This window comes from Dromiciops gliroides, chromosome 3 (assembly GCF_019393635.1).
Source record: "Dromiciops gliroides isolate mDroGli1 chromosome 3, mDroGli1.pri, whole genome shotgun sequence".
Lineage (NCBI taxonomy): Eukaryota > Metazoa > Chordata > Mammalia > Microbiotheria > Microbiotheriidae > Dromiciops > Dromiciops gliroides.
Genome location: NC_057863.1, coordinates 59,083,866 through 59,107,574, shown reverse-complemented (window position 1 = coordinate 59,107,574; position 23,709 = coordinate 59,083,866). Strand labels below are relative to the sequence as shown.

The 23,709-nt window shown below is 37.2% G+C and overlaps 1 protein-coding gene across 1 annotated transcript in view; it reads left to right on the top strand.

Annotated features, from left to right (window-relative positions):
- AGFG1 (ArfGAP with FG repeats 1) overlaps positions 1–23,709 on the top strand; it is a gene marked incomplete at its 5' end in the record, with an annotated part of 87,036 nt that overhangs the window by 43,044 nt on the left and 20,283 nt on the right. The window contains 3 exon segments of the mRNA XM_043993339.1: positions 7,937–8,052; positions 16,168–16,330; positions 19,542–19,698. Of these exon segments, the coding sequence (XP_043849274.1) occupies positions 7,937–8,052; positions 16,168–16,330; positions 19,542–19,698 (436 nt within the window).

Below are 23,709 nucleotides of genomic sequence, written 5' to 3'. Positions count from 1 at the left end.
CTAGGATTAAGAACCAGGAATGTGCTTGGACCCATATATGGGCAATGCAACAGAATCTTGTATCTAGTGCCAGCAAAGGGACCCCTGTAATGTCATTATCTGTGGCCTGAGGGCTCCAGAAGCCACTACTGCCCTCAAAGCCTACTGCTGACTTGCAGAGGCTCATTATGCTGCTGGCTTGCCAGGGTGTTGCCTGCTCTGGCCTGCACCCCATTCTCACCCCAGTGCGACAGACCTTTGCCTCTGCTCTTTTAAGTTGTCTTGGGCTGGGAAACTTTACCCTGTCCTTTTGTGGGTTCTGTGGCTTCAGAATTAATTTTGAGGCATTAAAGTTGTTTGGAGGGAAATTTCTAAAATATCATTTTAAAAAATTTGTTCTTTTTCTGTTTTCATACCATTTTTTCCACATGTATCCCTCCTTCCTCCCCTCCCAGAGAGCCATTCGTTGTAAGTTTTTTTTTTAAAAAAGAGAAAAAAGGAAAGTGTTCTTCAGTGCAACTATCCAACATATCAAATGAAGCTGATGTCATTTGCAATATTCTGTAGCCATCATTTCCCATCTCTCCAGCTGAAGAAATGGTGCTATATTTTCTCATATCCTCTTTGAAGTCAAGCATGGCCACTATTTTGAGCATGTTTTTTGGTGATTCCCCCACCCCACCCCCATTAACAGTATTGCTCTTTTTTTATATTATTTTCCTATTTCTGCTTGCCTCACTTTGTATCAGTTCATGTCTTCCCAGGATTTCTCCATGTTTTTTTTTTCCTGTCCAGCAATATTGTGTTATATTGATGCATCATTTTATTTAGTCATTCAATTCAGTGGCCTTTTTTCCCTGTTTCTTTTCATGACAGTTTGGCTTTTTTTAGCCCTTCTTTTTGACTTCTATGAGAAATGCTAATATAAATATTTTGGTGTATGTGGAACTTTTAGTTCTTTAGATATGTGGGGTGTTCAGGGAGGAACATAGGATTACAAGGATTAGTCAGCCCTTTTCAGGGCTGCTCATCTACCATTGGTGTCCAGCTCTCATCTGTGGTTCCAAGAAGCTGTGGCATGTACAGAGCCACCCTGCAGGGTAAAGAAAACCTTCTTGGCAGAAGGGCTAAAGCAGGTCAAGGGTAACTGACATACCTCAAACCTGTCCATGATTTAGGGGGATATGTACCCCAAGCACGTGAACACTTCTTCCAGTGGAATGTGTGGATAAGAACAGTTTGTCCCAACAATCATGAAGACAAATGAAGCAGGTAATGTGGAGTGGTTAGAGCTTGGTAAGACATCAAAGATGCAGAGGTCACCCACTGCATCCTAGGCCCTCACTAGTTCTGACTTTTTGTCTTGCCACTGGTCAGAAGAACATTCCAAAGTCACTCTCAAGGTCTTTCCGAAGAACTTTGGAATCATTTGTGACACATGGAAAACACTGCCACAGGACTGTCCAGTATGGTATGCCTGTAGCAAAGAAGGCACTGTGTGTTCTTTGAGTAAAGCAGAATTGAAGTAGGTTAAAAGAAACATGAGATGTGCAAATTCAGAGGCATCTGCATTCCAAATGTTCATATGTACTATTTGTGCCTCACATTTTACAGATGAGAAACTGAGGCTCAGAAAGGTTAAGTGACTTCCACACAGACACACAGCTGATATGTCAGGTGGAATTTAAACCCAAGAATTCCCTGATTCCAAGTCTAGGTGGTGATTTTTTAAAAAATCATATTGAGGGTAGGGTGTTTTTTGTTTTTTGTTTTTGCTGCTGCTGGTTTTTTTTTCTTCCAAGTTTTAATTAGAATAAAATGGGAAAACTCAAATTTCTATTTTTTTATACCTGTGATTCTGTGTCTTTTGACCATATTTCATTTTATTCCTGACATGTTTGTTGGCCTAGAGATTGTAACTAAGCTGCTTAGGAACCACATTATATATATTTTTTTGTTTGGTGTAGTTAATTTAGCTTAGAAAATAGTCTACCTGAATCACTACCTCCCAGAAGCTTTCCCCACTAATTTTTGTTCATCCCCTCCTTGTGATGAACAGGTAAGAAAGTGACCTGGATAGGAATCCTGCTGCTAGTGTTTTCCTGATTGATTCATTGCATTTATTGTATTGCATTTATTTTCACAATATTTTAGGTATATTTAAGCTATATAAGAAAAGATGTTTATAAATTTTAAAGTAACACTTCATATTAAAATTCCATCTGCATTCCTTTCTTTCTTTTTTTTTTTTTTTGGTGAGGCAATTGGGGTAAAGTGACTTGCCCAGGGTCATACAGCTAGTAAGTGTTAAGTGTCTGAGATCTGCATTCCTTTCTGTGTTAGTTTTCAGAATTGTACTGGGATAAAGTGTATGCAGGGCACTGTTTGAGACACTAAGCATATAAAATGAGATATAACTATGATCGTGATTAGAAAATAAATGCAAATATGAGGACCATGCCCTCCTTACATTTATGAAGGGAGAAATTAATTCAAGTTTAAGAGGGAGGGATGGGGGTGGTTTTGGGAAACCAAGAAGGAATGGGATTATAGTTGGATCTTGAAGGAAAGCATTTCAATAAGAATAAATTGGGGTAGATTGGGGGGATTAATTCCAAGTATTAGATACTGCAAATAAGCATAGGCAGTGAAATAAGGGGAAAAGTAGGATGAAAATGGGCAGGGGGGGAATATAGTGAAAGATAATCTAGTTTGATTGGGAACAAGAAGGGAAACGGTAGTAGAATAAGATTGGAAAGATAGATTTCAATCATATACAGAATAAAGAAGACTAAGAACTTTGGAACACCCATGTTTTCAGGTGAGGAGGAAGAAGGAATAGCTTTTGATGAAACACAGGAAATAAAGCTTTTCTTCGTGCCAGGCACTATGCCAAAGACTTTCCACATATTCTCTCATTTGATGGATGTCATAGAAGGCAAGGGTAGAGAGTCTCAAGGAGGGGTTGTTTGCTATACTGCAGAATTCATGAAGAATTAAGACTGAAAAAAAAGTCCACTGATTCTCTTTGACTGTCTTGAAAAGGAGAGCAAAGAAATAAGAGCCTAAAATTAGACTAAGAAAGCAACAATAACAAAAATAACAAAACACAAAGTACAGAGACATTGAGAGGAAGGAAGATCTCCAAGATTTGGTCACTGATTGGGGATGTGGAAAGTGAAAGAAGGAAGGGGAGCATTAAAGATGGATCTGGGTCTGTGTGGGGAGTGTCTCATTACATTTAGAATTTTTAAAAATTGGAGAGGACTGAACTAAATCAAATTTATAAGAGTCCAAGTCATTCCCTAATTGAGAAATGGTCAAAGGATATGAACAGGCAGTTTTCTGATGAAGAAAGCAAAGCTATCTATTCTCATATGAAAAAATGCTCTAAATCTCTAATGATTAGAGAGATGCAAATTAAAACAACTCTGAGGTACCACCTGACACCTATCAGATTGGCTAAAATGACAAAAAAGGAAGATAATAAATGTTGGGGAAGCTGTGGAAAAATTGGAACACTAATGCATTGTTGGTGGAGCTGTGAACTGATCCAACCATTCTGGAGAGCAATCTGGAATTATGCCCAAAGGGCTATAAAGCTGCGCATATCCTTTGACACAGCAATACCCCTTTTGGATCTTTTTCCCAAAAGATCATGGAAAGGGGAAAAGGACCCACGTGTACAAAAATATTTATAGCTGCTCTTTATGTGCTGGCAAGGAATTGGAAGTTGGGGATGCCCATCAATTGGGGAATGGCTGGACAAGTTGTGGTATATGAATGTAATGGAATACTATTGTGCTGTAAGAAATGATGAGCAGGAGGAGTTCAGAGAAACCTGGAGGGTCTTACGTGAGCTGATGATGAGTGAGATGAGCAGAACCAGAAGAACATTGTACACAGTATCATCAACATTGTGTGTTGATCTACTGTGATGGACTATATTCTTCTCACCAATGCAATGGTACAGAAGAGTTCCAGAGAACTCATGATGGAAGAGGATCTCCAAATCCAGGGGAAAAAAAAAAAAAGAACTGTGGAATATAGATGCTGAATGAACCATACTATTTCTTTTGTTTTTGGTGCTGTTGTTTTTCTATTTTGAGGTTTTTCCTCATTGCTCTGATATTTCTCTTATAACATGAGTAATGCAGAAATATGTTTAATGTTATGTGTGTGTGTGTGTGTGTACACACACACACACACACACACACACACACACACACACATATATATACCACCTATATCAGATTATCTGCTGTCTAGGGGAGAGGGGAGGGAGGGAGAAAAATCTGAAATTGGAAAGCTTGTATAAACAAAAGTTGAGAACTATCTTTACATGTAAAAAAATAAAATACTTTATTAAAAAAAAATTGGAGAGGACTCCAAAGTTTTGAGTCTGGGTACTTGAGAAGAGGATTTTAGTATCATTAATAAAAGAGGAAGAGTTATTTATGGGAGATAAATATGAATACAAAGATATTTATTAAGCCCATACTATGTGCTAAGCTTTAGGAATATAAATACAGAAAGCAAAGGTAGTCTCTGACCTACAGGAACTTACTTTCTCATTGAGGGAGAAAAATATTTTTGGTTGGGGGCTTGTAGACAGGGAAGCTAGTTAGGTTTGTAAAGGTTAAGTTAGTTTCATTTATTTATTTTGGCAGGGGAAATGAGGGTTAAGTGACTTGCCCAAGGTCACAGAGCTAGTAAGTGTCAAGTGTCTGAGGCTAGATTTGAACTCAGGTCCTCCTGAATCCAGGGCCAGTGCCCTATCCACTGTGCCACCTAGCTGCCCCAGTTAAGTTAGATTTAGACAAGGAGCGGAGTTAAAGTGTAGTAGGTTGACATGTCATTTTCTGTTATAATGGGACACTGAGGATTGAAGAAATAAATTGTGGAGGTAGCTTAAAATGTGTTTTTTAATTGGTTGTGTGGTTGGGTTTAGGATGTCAGCAGTTGGAAAAGTCTAGTACGTAGTTTCAAATAGGGGATTGGAGGCTTGAATAATCAGGGCCTGAGAGAAATTTGGGCATCTTTCCTATACCATCTAGTTAGAACAAAGACCAAGACAGTCAGCGTATGAAGAAAAGCTAAAATTGAACAATTGTAAGAACTTTAAATTGACCTGTTCAGATGAGATTTATAAGATGTTAAAAAAAAATGAGGGGCAGCTAGGTGGCGCAGTGCATAGAGCACTGGCCCTGGAGTCAGGAGGATCTGAGTTCAAATCGTACCTCAGAAACTTAACACTTACTACCTATGTGACCCTAGCTAGGCAAGTCACTTAACCCCACTTGCCTCACCAAAAAGAAAAAAAAAATTGACATTGATTTTTCCCTATTAACTGAAGAAATACTATTGATATTATTAAAAAGTTATCACAATGAGAGGCCAAAAGAGCCTAGAAACTGCTGTAGACAGCAAACAATTGTCTCCTTGCCATGTAGAGAGAGGACAATACTGATTTTGAATGCAGCCTCCTTTGTAAAACACCAGAATAGGGCAGGGCAAGATGAGCAGTATCATCTTTGAAAACAGAAAAGCTGTGAAAGCAAAGTTTGTAGGAAGCTTGGCATTTAAATAAGCCACATCATCCCAAGAATGTTTATGAAAGAAAGCAACAAAAGGGACAATAAGACATAAAATGAAAAAAAAATTCACTATTTCTATATACATTTTCATCATCAATGACAGAGGAATCATTATATTTGTATGCTAACACCCCAGGCCTGGGAGTGCTACCTACTGAAGTAGAATTGGCACTTGGGAAGATGATTTTGGGAAGATTGGCAGAATTCAGATTTCCTCCACGCTCTGGAGGAAAACCATGCTATAACAATATAATCTTTAAAGATTTGAGAGATTGCCTTACCAGATGTTTCAGGGAATGGTAGTTACTAAAAAAAGGAGGGGTGGGGGGGATCAAAGATGATAAAATATCATTTGCCCCAGAAAAAGCAACATCAGTAATTACCAACATGTATGTTTTCTTTTTCATTTTAATAAAACCTTTATGAAAATGACCTACATTCAGTTTGAGCTTAGTGTTAGTGACAGACTTTGACAAATAGCTTACCACATCTTTACAATCACAGAATTGACTAAAAAACTGCAGTAAATACATTATCATATGCATGATACTCCTTGAAAGGGAAGAGACTTTTAAGGTTGCATTTTGCATCATAGATTATTTACTAGGTATTTGTTACATACTCATCACTGTGCTAAAACAAAGTAAAACAAATATGAGCAAGCAAGATGGGCTCTGGCCTCCAGGAGCTTACATTTTGTGCTGGCAGAGTTGGGGTGGAATATGTTGCCCTGGGGATTGGTGTCTAAATGCCTAGGAAATAGAGTGGGGCCCTGATAAGGAAAGGAAGAAGCTGATTTATCCAACCCTAAGGACCTGGAGGCACAGGCTGATGATGGAGGTGGAAGTAATTGAATGGTCTAGGAAATGAGTCAAGTGCTTTTTTGTAATCAATAAAAAACTTAATACAAGCAGGATCTTTTTTCCCTGTACCTTAAGAAAATCATCTGTAAAATTTTACCTGTGCCCTTTTTTCATGTTTTCTTCAAGATGCTTTGATACATATTCAGACAAATCTGGGAAAGATTTTATGAAAATAAGATGTCAGTAGGGAATTTTCCCCTTAATAATTTATGTTTATATCCTTATGGGGATGCATGATTATTGAGTTCTATTGTTTCTGATTCTCACTTGTCTCTTCCATTGATCTTCCTTTGTATGTTTCTGATGATTTTGGCCTTATGATATAGTTTGAGATTTGGCTGTACTATTCCTACTTTGTATTTACCTCTTATTACACTTGTTTTTCTAGTTCTTAAATTGATTTTTTAATTGAATTCTGTAAAATCTAACATTTAAAAATATTTATCTGTATAGCCCATCCATGAGCACTGAACATTCCTCTAACTATTTAATAAGATGTTCTTTGTTTCTGTAAAGAGCACCATGTATTGAATGCATATATGTATTTCGTGTGCTTTGGTAGATTGATACCCATATATTTCATACATTTTGTAGTTATTTGGAATGGGCTGTTCTACCCTCTAAATTTTGTCATGGTTGTATAGAAATGCCATTATTTATTTTGTAACCTTTGGCTTTTTTTTTTTTAAACAACAGAAAAATGCAATTTATTTACACCAGCAGCCATGGGGGATGGGGAGTACACAGTGTTGGATTACATATGCAAAAATAAAATTTCAAAACCACAGGACAGCAACACCCCCTCTAACCTTTGGCTTTACTGAAGTTTTTTTTTTTTTTTTTTATGGGGCAATGGGGTTAAGTGACTTGCCCAGGGTCACACAGCCAGTAAGTGTCAAGTGTCTGAGGCCGGATTTGAACTCAGGTACTCCTGAATCCAGGGCCAGTGCTCTATCCACTGCGCCACCTAGCTGCCCCCTGAAGTTTTTAATTTTATAGTTAATATTAGTATCCCAGATACGGTAAGGGGCTTATTCGCTTAGTCACATAGCTAGTTAGTGGAAGAAGAGAAACAAGAATTAAAAATTTACTGCTTTCTTATTGCAATGTTTTTTCTGCAGTACCATAATCAGTTACTTTCTAGCCCAGAGTATTAATTTGTTACTAATAAGAATTTGGAAGTTAATAGACATTTAGAGTTGTGTCTTTCTCTTGGCTCTTGTGAACTGTATAAGTAATATTAAGTTTATGAGCTTTTGTCTTATTTCTATTTCAAGCAGCACTGAGCTACTGTAGTCATTGAGTAGGATGAAAGAATGAGCACTTCAAACTATTCAAAATCTCATCAGTTTCTACTGGATAATGTACATTTAAGATTATATTATGATATAAGAAATGTATTTCTTCAGATATTAAGAATGTTTACTTTATAACATTTATTATTTCCCCGGTGAAATTTTACCAATAAAAATTCTATATTTTTCTTTCTTTTGGCAGGTGTGTAAACAAATTTGGCTAGGATTATTTGATGATAGATCTTCAGCAATTCCAGACTTTAGGGATCCACAAAAAGTGAAAGAGTTTCTACAAGAAAAATATGAAAAGAAAAGATGGTAAGTGAATATTATTTTACTACTTCAAATAATATGTGATTTCATCACAGTGGAGTCTTGCTACTATCATGAGGTGATGTGGATAATCTTGTGATGATGAATAGTTCTGAACTGTACCTTGAGAAAATAAACAGATAGTTTGAAGTCCATTGCTGGGTTCAAACTTGAAACCTTTCCATTTGGATAGAAATTGTCAGTTTAAACCTCATTCATATCACCTACAAGAATACATACATTCATATCAATCTTGATGCCATGGTGAGGCATCAAAATAGGACTTTAGTTGAGAATATTTACTTTATAGCTATAAATAGTAAAACTAAGAGGAAGCCCATTTTGAATTATAAAACAAATGAAATAATGTATGTGAAATACTCTTAAAGCAATATACAATTATTAGGATATTAAATGAAATGAAGCTGCATCACTGTTCTCCAAAAATGATAGCGTGACCCTTGTCATCTGTTGTAGTAGATGACTACTACTTCTGTAGGTCTCATGCTCTCTTACTTTTTTGCCCCCAGCCAGAGGAGTTGTTTCTTCCTTTAGCTTGCATGAACTGCATCCTTTTTGGATCTACCTCCCAAGTATCTTTTTTGCTGCATACTCCCCACCTATTCTAGTGTTCCTTGTCTTACAGTTGTTAAGGGTTTAAAATATCATCTAGTGCAACCCCTTCCTGAAGGAGCCCTTAACCACAGTATCACCAACAAGTGGTCATTCAGGCTCATTTGGAAGACCTCCAGAGATAGGGAGCTCACTACTGTTTCATATTTATCCAGTTCTTATTTTTAGGTAATACTTTACTATATCAAACTGAAATCTCTCTCTTTGTAATTTCCACCCATTGATTTAGCAACTAGATCATTGGTAAATTTGGAGAGTAATTTTGGTGGAATGAAGTCAGAAGTCAAATTGTAAGGGGTTAAGAAGAGAGAGTGAGAGGAAAAGAAATGGTGGCACCTGTTAAGTAGCAAGCCTGTTATGTATGCTGTAGCTTACTCCTACTTATTATGTGTCTCCATTTCCCTTTTGGTCATCGTAGATATTGAGGTATTCTATGATTCCCAGCCCTGTAAGCATCACATGGAGAATGTTGGCATTAAAAAGATGATAGACACTTAATTATAGAGCCTTCTTAAGGATTTTTAGCCACAGAGGACAGACGAGATAGAGGATGATAGTGTGACAATTGGAGTGATGCCACCTGCTGGAGAGTTACTGTAGGAAAGCTCCACCATGAGGAGAAGGTGTTTGAGGGCAAGCCATGTGGCTTGGAAGGTCAGTTCCTTGGTGTCAGGAAGTGATGTTTGTTTCCAGTTTCACAGGAGGCTTGTGGGATGAAGAAGGGGTGAGGACCTTGGGGGAGAGAAGCTGGAAATTCTGGCTCCCTGAGATAGATAGCTGTAGGCATCTAGGACTCTTTCTCTTCACCAAATTCTTATTCTCCTTAATAAATGCTTAAAAGTCTAAACTCTTGCTAAAGCTTATAATTTATTGACGACCACTCATTAGATATTTTAGACAGTATAGCTAGATAGCAACCTTACAACAGCAAGGATAGGATTGATCAAGTGAAGGTTTTTTTGAGAATGGGAGAGAGGTGCGTATTTTGCAGGAAGTAGGCAAGGAATGAGTAGACCTGGAGAGAATGGCAATGTGGAGATTACAGAGAAGGCAAATCTGTTGGAGTAGACTGGGTGGGATCACATGCAGATAGAGGGGTTTGCCTTGTTAAAGTAATAAGGCTCTCTCATTGTATGAGACGAATGAAGGAGAAGAGAGAGGCAGAAATGATAGTAATAGAATAGTAATATGTTGTTGAGAGGAAGCTCAACAATAAAAGGCCTCAATTTTTTTTGTCCCCTGTTATGGGAGGATTATGCCCCCCCCCCAAGTTGTCTAGGGAGGTCAAGGAATTTTTTTCCTTGAAACCCCAGGAGTTTTCCCTTGAAATCAAGTAGGCCTCTCCTTGAGCTCAATCAAGGACAGACACACCCCAAAGAGATAAGCAGCACCAGATCGAACTGAGCATGCTCCAGGACCACCACCACGAATTCTAGCCCTCCTGACCACCTGGATGAGGTAATCCTGTTGGGCATGACTACACCAGGAGAAGACTCAGGAACCACCCACCAGCAGACTGCTGGGACCCACCAGGATGGAGTTAATACCAGATTGCTCACTACCCGTCATCACCTACCCCAGCCCATCACCCAATAAGGGACATTCTTACCCATGCCATCTGAACCCTATAAAAGAGCACTCTCCAAGCTAGTCGGAGAGGAAAGTGTTTTGTTTCTTCAAAACCTTCCTCCCGGCCAGTTTCTCCTATACCCCAATAAACGTGTTCTTTTATTCCTAAATAGGACTTGTGTGAGAGTGTAATTCTTTACAGAGGAATCCTAAGGACCCACGTGCTTTCTCCCCCATATTACCCCAATAAAATAGGAGGCAAGGTTCTCAGGTGAAAGGGTGGAGGAAGGAAGAACCTTGGAAGGTTTGGAAGAACTGCTGGGGAGAATAGGATAGTGAATTAATAAGTGAAGTATAAGTGAATTAATAAGTGAAGATTGCCTAGCAACTGTGAGGGCCCAGTTGAAATTTTGTAATGTACATTTCTAGTAGAGCAAACTGAGAACATTTACTTGATTTTTTTTTTTCTACCTTCATTCAGTAGCATGTGTGTAGGTGGCACATGGTGGGAGTGATCCAAGGGTGAGGCACAATTGGCAATACAATGAGGGGACCAATGACTCAAGCAAAAAGGACAGTGTAAAATTAAACCAATTCACCAAGGAAAAGAGAATGGCTAGTGTAAGGGACATGACCTCGGAAAGAACTGAGGGACTGAAGGATTGGAGGTCATGGTGTTGATGAAGAGTAGAGTTTGTTAAGGGAAGAGAGAGGGAGAGGTGGAAAGCCAATATGGGATTTCAGAATTTTTGAACATGGAACATTTATGCTTGATGGCAAGATCAAAGGTATGACAATCTTTGTGTGTGGTTAGGGTTGGGTAGAGAACAACTTGGAAAGTGAGTAGACTGAGGAACTGAGTGGTTAGGGTATTTGAGGAATAGTATATATGTTGAAGTCTCTTAGTATGAGGCTAGGAGTAAGAAGGAGGGAAAAATTGTATGCCACTTATCAGAACTCCTTAAGGAAGGAAGGAGGTCAATGGACCTAGAGGTCTATAGACAAAAACTACCAGGATTTTGATTAGGTGGTAGATATGGATTACTTGTACTTCAAACTGAGTGATGGAGGTGGAAGGGGAACCTGGGGAACCCAGAAATGGTAATAAGGAGCTGGGTATATTACACCTCTATGTTACTCCTCTCAGAGTATGAGTGAGGGTGAAATGAATGTAGTTCTTAGGGCAAGTTATATGTTCTGAATTATGGCAGCCAACATTAGGAAAATAATTAATGTGTCTTTCCCACTCATTATCATTTTAAACACTCATTTTAATATGTAAAGGCCCTCAGGGTATGGTCTTGGCACCTATTCTCTTTTCCCTCTAAACATTTTACTAATCTCATCAGCTCCTATAGATTTAATTACCATCTCTGTGCTGATGAATTACAGGTCTGCCTATCCAGCCCCAAACTCTCTGCTCACTTCCAGTCTTGCATCTCAAACTAAACTCAACTTAGTGTCAGAAGAGAGAAAGGGGTATATTCAAAAGATGTTGCAAACATGATATCTACTGGCCTTCACAACAGCTTAATGATTGTGTGTGTGTGTGGGGGGGCTGGTTGGGAAGAGTTCAGTTTGTCTCTTAGGTTGTGAGCCTAAGGGACTGGGAAAAAATGGTGTTGCTCTCAGAAGTAATTGGGGAAAGTAGGATGGGGAGAGGGTTTGGGGGAAAGTTCATTATCTCCTCCTAACTTTCCAGTTACTTTTAAGAGCAGCACCATTCCCTTTCACCAATCCTGATTGGGGGAGTTTATGTTGTATTTGCAAAATGCTTTAAGTATTGTATCTTATTTGTGCTGGATACCTTCTTCTGAGTCAGAGGTCAAAACTACCAACAAACTGTCTGTTCTTGTAAGGCACACTAAGAATGGTTTTTATATTTTTAAATGATTTGGGGGGAAAAGCAAAAGAAGAAAAATATTTCATAACACACGAAAATAATTTTTGATTGGAACACAACTATGCTTATTCACATAGGTATTGCCTCTGGCTGTTCTCTAAAGTCAATTCTAACTAGTATTTTGAATCACAAATAATGTCAAGCTATTGTATCCAATTCCTGTGCTGACAAAAGTTAAAATAAGAAGTGAGATCTATTCCAAGTACAAAGTTTCAGTAGGTATATTTTCTGAGCTCAAACTTCAGTTCCATTTTTTTTCTGACCTCACAAATACAAACAAAATTTTCATATTTCAGAATATACTTAACTATGCAATTGAGAAGCTTCTCTACCCAATCTTGAATTGAAGTGATTAATCTTCAATGTACTGACCTGCTAAAAGGAATTATCAAAAGAAGAATCTAATAGAATTCTGAAAATGCCTTCTAAATGATGAATATACTAAATTGAAATCACTGATAGCCATAATAATATACCCATAAATAAAATCATTGATATCTATATTTTGTAGTACATCTTACTGTGAAAAGACATTTTCAAAGATGAAACATATAAATTCTCATTTATAGATCAGCATTAACAGATGAACTTTCCTAATTGAACTTTGAGCCACACGTAAGCAAAATGTTATTGCCCCCCAAAGCATTTTCCTCATAACTAGACCTGTATCACAGTTATACTCAATTATTATTGTTACATTTTGAATCTTGTTAATAAAAATTTTGTGAAAATTTGTTTTCTCTTTTGCTACACTATACATTCTTATAAAATATCCTCAATTGTGTTTCTTGGCCCCTAAACCCTAAAATATTTACTATTTGATGCTTTAAGAAACTGACCCCTGCTCAAGGTCAAATAATCAAGGATTTTTTACATACCTACTATACTGGGGTACAAAGTAAAAAATGATATAATTATTCCAATGGGGACTACTACATGGTGCTTGTCATTACTTAGTCTTTTGGTTGTGTCTGACTCTTCATGACCCCATCTGGGGTTTTCTTATTAAAGATACTGGAGTGTTTGCTATTTCCTTCTCCAGCTTATTTTACAGATGGGGAAACAGAGGCAAACAGGGAAGGGGTAAGTGATTTTCCCCAGGGTCACATAGCTAGTGTCTAAGGCCCGATTTGAATTCAGAAAGTTGAGTCTTCCTGACTTCATACCTGGTTCTCTATGTATTGTGCCAACTAGCTGCCCTACTCCCTGTGCATATATGGATAAATAATTTTATATTTTGGGGGCGGGGTGAGGCAATTGAGGTTAAGTGACTTGCCCAGGGTCACACAGCTAGTAAATGTCAAGTGTCTGAGGCCAAATTTGAACCCAGGTCCTCCTAAATCCAGGGCCGATGCTTTATTCACTGTGCCATCTAGCTGCCCCCATATATGGATAAATAAAAGATGTTCCTGAAGTCTCCATGCAGTGTTAAGTGATAACCTTTTGATAATCTTAGAGGATTTTACAGTAGCTGCTAGGAAGATCAGGAGGTGATGCTTAAGTTGAGCCTTGAAGAAAATTAGGATTCCGTGAGTCATAGGTGGGGAGGGATGCATTCCAGACAAAAGATTCAGCTCTCACAAAAGTATGGAGACAGAAAAGGGAGCTTCCTGTGTGAGGAAATCAAGTATGACTTTGCATATTCTTGGGCTACCAGTGTTCCATCTCTTAGTCCTTATTTGCCATATGACTAGCCTACCTCTTTTTCTGATCATGTATTTCCTACTTGATAAAAGTCATTGTTGGCAGGTTGCTGGTACATAGTAGATAAAGTGCTGTATGTGGAATCAGGAAGACCCTATTCCATATTCTGCCTCAGATACTGCTTTTGTTACCTTGAGCAAGTCATTTCACCCATCTGGGCCTAGATTTCCTCTTCCGTAAAATGAGAGGTTTGGAGCCTGACCTTCAGGCTCCCTTTCAGCTCTAAATCTATGATCTTGTTATTGGTGCCTACTGTATATTTTTCCATTGCCTACTGTGCCACCTCCAGTTTTGATTCTCTGAAGATTGTGGAGTATGATGTATCCCTAAGTAACATCAATTGGGGAAACATCATTTGGGTGTGCTGTTTTGTACTGTTTTCTACACAATTCGGGAAGTTTTCCTAATTGATCGTTTCTTAATCTGATAAGTATTCATTTCTCTCTCTCTCTCTCTCTCTTTCTCTCTCTCTCTCTCTCTCTCTCTCTCTCTCTCTCTCTCTCTCCTTCCTTCTTCCTTCACTCCCTCATAGAGTGCCTTCCAGTTGTCTTCTTGCAGGAAATATTTTTGATATAAAAAGGCATTCTGTCCATCTTGGGTCTTGCTCAAATCGAGTCCTCATCCTGTCGTCTTTCTCACCCCAAGATTACCAGTCTGGTCTCTTCCCAAGCCCTAGGGACTCTTACTATTTCCTGGAGTGTGGAGCCATATCTTCCCCACTGCCCTTAACAAGCACTTTTTACCTCTCCCACTATTTTTTTAAAATAATAAATTTTATTTATTTAGAATTTTCCCCAATTTTCACATTGATTTTTAAAAAAACTTTGTGTTCCAACTACTCTTCCTCCCTCCCTCACCACACCTCCGTAAGAAATCAAGCAATTCAATATAAGTTATACATGTACGGTCATGCAAAACATCTCCACATTAGTCAGGTTTTGAAAGAAAACAGACAAAATAACTTTAGAAAGAGGAACTAACAAAAAATTATACTTTAATCTGTATTCAGATATCATCAGTTCTTTCTCTATAGATGGATTACATTTTTCATAAATCCTTCTGATAGCATCCTGCTCATCATTTCTTTCACAGTTTCTATTGCTAACTGTATTACCCTCCACCCTATTCCCTCCCCTTGGTATTTACTCTGTTTTCCATCTTCTTTCACCCTATCCCTCCTCAAAAGTGTTTTACTTTTTACTGCCCCCTCCCCATATCTGCCCTCCCTTCCTTCACCTCTCCCCCTTTATCCCTTTCCCTTCCCACTTTCCTACAGGGTGAGATATATTACTACTTCCACTTGAGTATCTATGTGATTCCTTCTTTGAGCCAATTCTAATGAGAGTAAGGCTTACTCACTCCCCCGCTCCTTCCCCCTCTTCTCCACTCCTACTGAAGTCAACCCATTGACCTCTACCCCCCAAAATCATTTTGAGTGTGTATACATATACATACATACATTTTTATATACATCAACATGTACATGTATATGTTACAACATATATGAAGACATTTTCTTGGTTTTTATTTTGAAACAATTTTAGGCGTGTGTGGGGGGGGGGGGAGGGGAGGTCTCTGTGCTGCCTGTACTGCATCGACCTGTTTTATAGGTATCTTTTTATTTAAAAACAAAACAAAACAAAAAATAACTTCAAGAAACAAAACAATAATAAAAAGGCTTCTAAATAGTCTACAAATCTTTGTTCTCTTTTTGTTTCTTATTCCTTAGCCATATTTTCTAACATACTTTGATTTTTTTCTGCCACCTTTACATTGAAATCAGTGAATCTAAGTTTGTATGTTGACTTGGTTTGGAGGATCTTATTGATATAATTTGTGATTAGTAATGTGACACTTCAAAAGTAAAAAGTAAGTAAATGTGACACTTCAAAATCACACCTCATCACTACAAGTCAATGTCAATAATTTTTAAGATTTGGAAGAAAGATTACATTGAAGATTTATCATACCACAGCAGGAAATTATGCTAATAAATATTGGAAATATTTTTTACCAAAAAATTTTCCAGTCATTTGACTTTTTAGTTTTCTCTTTCTCTTTCTGTTTTTTTTTGAAGTAAATGTTATTTAGCTACATCTATATACTTCTGAAGGAATGTTGGTTTGATTTTTTAAAAGTTGCTTTAAAAAGGCAAAAAAACAAAGCAAAACTTCTTTGATAAATTCATTTGTTGTGTTTTAGTATTTGTTTAATATTTATTTTTAATTTGATCCAGTTATATAGAAACAACATTTCTATGACTTTTAAAATTAAAAGATTGTCTGAATTCTAATATTTGATGTTTCGTTTAGGTATGTTCCTCCTGAACAAGCAAAAGTCGTGGCATCTGTCCATGCATCTATATCTGGGTCTTCTGCAAGTAGTACAAGCAGCACACCTGAGGTCAAACCACTTAAATCTCTCTTAGGAGAGACAGCACCAGCCCTGCACTTGAATAAGGGCACACCCAGCCAAGTGAGTTGTCTTTAAGGAAGTTTTTATGATTTATTCTTTAAGGTAGAATAAATACTACAGATGGGCAGTGTTTATGATGAAAATACCATTGTTTAAACTGTTATTATTAATTAAATGATTAGTAATGCTCATAGTATTAATTTCGTAAGATTCAATTAAACAGTGCATATACATAATATTGAGGGCTATTAAGTGTAGATGCTTTTAACATTTTGTCCTTAAGCGTAAGAGATACATACCTTTATCTCATTGCCTCAGAAAGCTGTAGAAATAAGAATACAACTTTCATATAGCTATATTAATTTTTATTCTTGCAAGAAACTTTAAAATATCATAGGTTTTATTACCTTTTATGATATCCACTATTCCTTGGTTGGTTAAGAATTCTCTCCTAAGTGTAGTTGTGAAAGGTGCCTCCTTCCTTTTTTTGAATTTTTTTTTTTTTTTTTGCTGGGCAATGGGGGTTAAGTGACTTGCTCAGGGTCACACAGCTAGTAAGTCAAGTGTCTGAGGTCGGATTTGAACTCAGGTACTCCTGAATCCAAGGCCGGTGCTTTATCCACTGCGCCACCTAGCCGCCCCCCTTTTTTTGAAATAAAAAAAAAAAACATTTTTAAAATTTAGGTCATGTATTTGAGCCTCAGTTTATAGTGTAAGATGCTTATCTAAATCTGTTTTTTGCCAAATGTGCCTGCCAGTTTTCAAATAAGAGTTTTGAAAAGTCAGGAGAAAAGGGTTTCAGGGGAGATAAGTTGTAAATAGCAGGAATGAGACATAGGCATTATTAGTCTCAATCTACAGATGAGGACACTGAGGCTCAGGTTATTTAGTTGATTTACCCAGGTAATTTCTAAGGGTCCATTCCAGATTTAGAATCCTGTATTTTTAACTCATGGGGACATTTCTACTAAAAAAAATGCTTGTTAGACTAGATCTGGTTTTGTTTGTTTTTATGGTTTTTCCCTAGTAACCATAAAGGTAAACCTAAAGTTATATCATAACCCTTTCTTAGGATCATAAAATTTGGAATAGGAAGGATCCTTAAAAGACATCTTACTCTAAAACTTTTATTGATAAGGAAACTTCCCAGGGATGGGAAGGGGTTTTTGCAATGTCCAACGTTTATTAAATGTCTATGACATGTCACCCACTCATGCTAAGTGCTAAGGATACAAAGAAAGGTCAGAGACATACCTGTACTTAATGAACTCACAGTCTAATGTGGGAGACATATCATTATGCAAACAACTTTGTGCACACAAGATACGTACAGGATAAATTAGAGATGTTTGACAGAGAGAAGATACTAGTATTAAGAGGGATTGGGAAAGATTTCTTGAAGAAGGTAGCATTTTAGCTGAGACTTGAGTGAATCCAAGGTGACCAGGAGGTAGAGATGAAGAAGGAGAGAATTCAGTAGGACAGCCAGTGAAAATACAGGGAGTTGGGAGATATGGAATATCTTTTGTGAAGTATAGCCGGTGTTGCTGAGTAAGGTTTAAGAAGACTGGAAAGTTAGGAGGAGACCAGTTTATTAAAGGCTTTGGAAGCCAGAGGATTTTATTGAATGGGGGGATTACATGGTCAGACCTGAGCTTTGGGAAGATTAATTTGACAACTCAGTGGAGGAGAGACTGTAGTAGGGAGAGACTTGAGGCAGGCAGAACCACCTGCAGGCTATTGCATGAGGAGATGAGAGCCTATACCAATGTAACAGTAACAGAGGAAAGAAAGGAGCCTATGCAAGAGGTAAAATCAGGAGGATTTGACAATAGATTGGATATGGAAGATGAGAGGGGGTGAGGAGGTAAGGATGAACCTAGACTGAAGGCCTGGAAGACTGGGAGGATGGTGTTAGCCTTGATCTGTAATAGGAAAATTCAGGAGAGGAGAGGCTTTAGGAGAAAGATAAGTTCACAGTTTTAAGACGTTAATGAGACAACCAGTTTGTGGTGTGTAATAAACAGTTGGAGACTCAAGAAAAGATCAAGAAAGGTCAGGGCTGGATAAGTAGGTCTGAGAATTAGCATCCTAGAGTTCCCGATTGCATCTTTGGGAGCTGATGGGTTCACCAAGTGAAATAGAATGGTGGGAGAAGAGACAGAACCTTGGGGAACACTCATTTTAGTGTGGCCTACACTAAGATCCAGCAAAGGAAATTGTGGAGTGGTCAGGGAGAGAGAGGGTGAGATTTGCTGAGCAGAATTTTCTCTTTTTATTGAAGCACTGTCTCAGGTCCTCACTGTAATCAGGAAGGGGCTGGATATGCCAAAAAATTCCAGGGCATTTATGGGGTCATGAGGCTTTTCTTCCTTGTGGACTTCATTGATGATGAGTTTCTGCTATTTTCATGGTCAAGTTAAATATAGGATCTATTGAATTAAATAGCTCTACAAGCTGAAAGAAACTTTAACAAGTTTAAGACACCAACTCTGCTTAACAGAGGTAGGATTTTTGTTCAGGTTCTAGCTAGACCACATGATTCTGAAATCTCTTCTATCTGGCCTGCATTCGTGATAGAAGCCAGAGTTACAAATCAGTGTATTGTCTTGCCAGTCCTATACTAGAATATACTAAATACTTATCCTAGACTACAGTTTTCTAATTCAGAGCACTTGTGTGGTTCATTATGGCATCGAAAGAGACCAGACTCATACTTTGCCATAAGTGTTTTGTCTGTCCCCCACCCCCTCAATTTTCTGGAGAGGGAAAAGAGTCTTACTTTTTCCTTCAGAGAGTGGCTACAGAGATTGACTTTATCATGGTACTGTCCTGACTAAAGCTCAGCCTCATAGTATGGATTTACAATATTGTGCTATAATAATGATCTTTTGTAGTCGTAAAGAACATTAAAAGGCTTGGGAGTCAGAGGCCTTTATTTTGGGCATTGTCACTCGTTAGTTGTGACACTTTGGGTCACTCACTATCTGGAGCTCATTTTACTTATTTGTCATTTAGTCAATCAATGAACAAAGAGCCCATACTCTGGTAAGTTTTACAAATGAATTGTAAAACCAGAATGGGGAAATTTTGCTCTTTAACAGATTATTTTTCGCTATTATATATGTTAAGAGTAATTAAAACAATAAATCTACTTGGAATTATTTGGTCTTAAAAATATGTTAAAATTTGGATGAGAGATAACATCTAAAATTTTGATAAAGCAAATTGGAGATGATGTCTTTCTTTATAGCTGGTATTTTATTTGTAGTCCCCTGTTGTAGTTCGATCTCAAGGACAGCAGCAGCCAGAAAAGAAGCAGTTTGACCTCCTGAGTGACCTTGGCTCAGACATCTTTGCTGCTCCAACTCCTCAGTCAGCTGCTACGGCAAATTTTGCTAACTTTGCACATTTCAACAGTCACACAGGTAAGATTTTTGTTTGAGGGCTGCCTCAAACATACACGGTGCTTAAGAAGTGTTTATTCTTTACTACTCTGTGTGCGACTTCAGTCTACTTAAGATTGTTGTGTCAGTCATCCCAATTCATCAAACGAGTCATGATTAACATTTGGATTCTCATTTTAATGTAGCCATTTTTAAGGAAACTATAAGATGAAAGATAAAGAAGGGCTTTTTTTGTATATTTTATTAGCCATCGTTAGTACAGGATTATTTTGTTGAAAGACTTTGTTGATGAATAGAAGGTAACAAGAATGAAATGAAAATTTTCCTTTGGTGATGAACGTGCATAAGTCTCAAGTCAAGACTAGAAACAAAAGTGAATCTTGAAAATTTTTGATTTTGAAAATCTAGATGATAGGTTTATTTATTTTGGGGGGCATAAAGTAACTTTTTAGATTCTGGGCTTCAGTTCCATAAATTAGGGTAAGGGGAGGTCACCTTGTTTAGCCCTAAGGTCTTTTTATTTAGCTTATTGTCTTTAGTTAGGACTCCATATCAGCCTTCCTAGATAAATTATTATCTAAACTATTCTTCAGTGTCTGCAGGTCTGTTCCTGTAGTTGGGCACTTTCAGGAATTGCCCTTTTGTTTCTGAGCTAATTTCCCTTCATTTATTGCAGATTTTCTGAAGTCACATAAATTTGATTTTTCCCTTTATTCTTTTTATTCTTTCTTTCGAATGTCAAGGTAATAAATTCTATTTTTTAAAATAACAATATTTGATATATATATAGGATAGATCAGGCAATTTTAATTATTGTAATTTAAATATTGTATTAGATAATTGGGGGGAGGGACACAAAAGATTAATCAGACAGCCTCCTCCCACAAGAAATTTATAAGCTAGTACCCAAGTAAATAGAAAAATTATGAGTCTATAATAGAAGTAGAAAACAAAATCCAGTAAGGATTGGCAGCAGGGAGAGATCGCGGCATCTGAGAGTATGTCCTTCCATATATGTGCTCAGTATACCTTAGAGACATTAAGCCAAATGGAGAGCACTAATTAACGGCTTTTTGTTTTCAGATTGCTATTTTGAGGCCAATTTAGAATTTCTACTGCATTTCTTTATTGCCTGTCCATGCCAAAAACTCATTCTTGCTCCTTTGTCATTTAATTTTATAATTTTGGGGCAAGAGGAAAAAGGAGTGTGCATCTTTCAGAAATAATGTCCAGTGTAATTTATGTGAGACTTGAAAACTAATGATTCTTAAACTTGTTTTTCTTTTCACACTAATTGTGTGATTTGAGCCATTTGAATTCTTGGGATAAGGGTGTTCTGATCTGTAACGGGGCAGAAAGAAGAATTGGAGATTCTTAAATACTTGTTTTTGTTGGTATTTCTAAGCAGCAAAAGGCCAGGAGAATGTAAGTATCTTACTTCAGACTCCCCAAGTGGGCGCGCAGTGTGCCTTTAACCAAAAGGCACAACTCTTGGCTTGCCCGTTATGTTAGACCAGTGTTTTAATGCCCCGTTGGCTGCAGCTGTTGACAGTGGCAGGTCTATTTATAAGCTGGTACCTGAATAGGAAGTCGGAGTTTTTAATCTGAAAAGTTCAGATTGTCTTGTTTCTCATCATATATAATATTTTATCCTGAATTAAATGGTAGTTTCAGCTTTATTTGGATTTAGTCTGTAGTCATATTTTCAGTGTTTCTCTGCTTATCACTTAACAATTAAATGCCAGATTTCTAAAATCAATCACCTAAGGTTTATTAAACCTTCTATGTGGCAGGCATTATTCTGGGTTTTGGGGATACAAAAATAGACAGAAAACTATTCTAGTCTTAAGAAGGTTACTTCAGTGACAGCATAAGAGTACTTTCATATTACTTATTTTTTAAAAAATTGTAAATTGAATTGATAAGTGTTTATAGACTTCAGGGTAACAATTATTATGTATATTTCAAGTTTCTTTATGCTTCTCAAATAGACAGTTTTGAACAAATGATTAAAACTTGTTAGCGTTTAACACTGCTGACCTTTTTAGATACAAAAAGCCATCATTTAAAGAGATTAAGTACCATATTTCTTGTGGGTGCAGATTTTAGCCTTTTGGGGCCTTTTTCTACAGAGAGGCAAAATAGCTTTTGAAAGAAAGTCCAATGTCTATGTATGTCTGTAAGGGTACAGGATTGCCACCCTTACTTGTAAAACAGAATCTCATTGGAATGCCTAAATGCCTTATTTTAAGAGTAGATTTTAATTTTAAAGTCTTTATTATTTTTTTCTTTGCCTGATTCATTTAAAAGTTAACTTGGATGTTAAGTGAAGAATATATGTGTATATACAAACCTGTTATAGCACGCATGCGCGCGCGCGTGCACACACACACACACACACACACACACACAAATTATGCACACAACAAGAAGGGACTAATGAAACTAGCCCTCTAGTCCCCTCTGGCCTTTTGCCATTAGCATGCTGTAGTCTTGGTCAGAAATAATTTGCCTTGGGTTAGATTCCAAATCTGAGTCATTGTTTGTGAGTCAGTCTAAAATTCTTTTTCTAGAAGTCCTTGCAAGCAGTATGGGCTATTTTATTTTAAATATTTTGGATAGAACAGATGAAGTACTGATGAATGACAAACCTCTCATCACCAGGTTTTTCCCCACTATTTTTTTGTTCATTTGATCATGTCATAAATAGATTGATGATATAGCAGATGGATTAAAATTTGAATTGTCCACAACAATTTTTATATAAATGTACTTTTAGGAAATATGAATTTCTTTTTCAGACAGATAAATAGTTCATGTGTCAGTATCCTTTTTATTTTGTTGTACTACTAACATTTAAAAAACATTTTTATTAATCTTAATCTGAGTGGTTAACATTTTAGTTTATTATTGTTAATAACTAACATTACTCTTATCTTTGAATTTGTCCCACCTTCTTCTACTAGGCATCAAGCCACTTCTTGCAACAAAGAAAAAAAAAGCAGCTCAACAAAGTCAACATTTTCACAGTTCTACAGTAGATGGAATATTTTATACCCATAGTCTTTTGTTTCTGCTGTTAATGGGGAGATGTTATTTTTCTCAAATTCTTCCTGGAGCTAAGTTTATAGCAGATGACTTTTTTTACAGTCATATACTTGACTGAAAGGTGCAGAGAATGCAAGATTTGATTGTGTTGATAATTAAGAAGAAAACAATTTACAGCTCCACTTAGTTCAGGAAGCTCTTTCCTCATGACAACCTTGTGAACTCAATAGTACAAGTATCTCCCCCCCCCCCCCCGATAAACTGAGACTCAGATTGAGTGGCTTTTACTAGGGTCATAATAGCTGGGAAATTTCAGAGGCACAATTCAGCCCTGATCTTCTTTCTACTCTTTCCAACTCTAGTCAGAAAGGAAGTTGACTGTGGTCAGTAGTTAATAGGAGCAAAGAATTTCACGGCTGGATAGGGCCTGAGAGAACATTTAATCTAGGAATTCTTAACTTGGGGTCCATAACTATTTTAAATCATTGGTTTCTTTTATTGTATACATTTAATGACATGATTCTAAGAAGGGTCCATAGGTTTCACAAGACTGCCACAGGGGTCAGTGATGCTCAAAAAAAGAGGTAGAAAAACCTCTGATCTAGGCTAGTCTTTTTATTTTATATAAAGAAACTGAGGCTCAGAGGACTTAAGTAGTTTACCTACCTAGGGCCATGCAACTAGTTAGTAGCTGAGCTGGAATGAGAGCCTAGGTCTCCTGAGCTCTATCTGATGCTTTTTTAAAAAACTCTAACATGATGCTTTTTTATGTACTCAAGTTGGTTGTCTCACATGTATTCAGCCACTCATGTGTATGTGTGTGTGCATGTGTAGAAGCGTGATTTAAAGGTAGAAATTTAAGTCATATGTTTAAAAAAACACCATAGGAACAGTGGCTAATTTGTGAGGCTTTGGGACTTAGTCTCATGGTTAATTACCCCATGTATGTTTATTAATGCCACTGCCAAAGATATTTAATTTGAT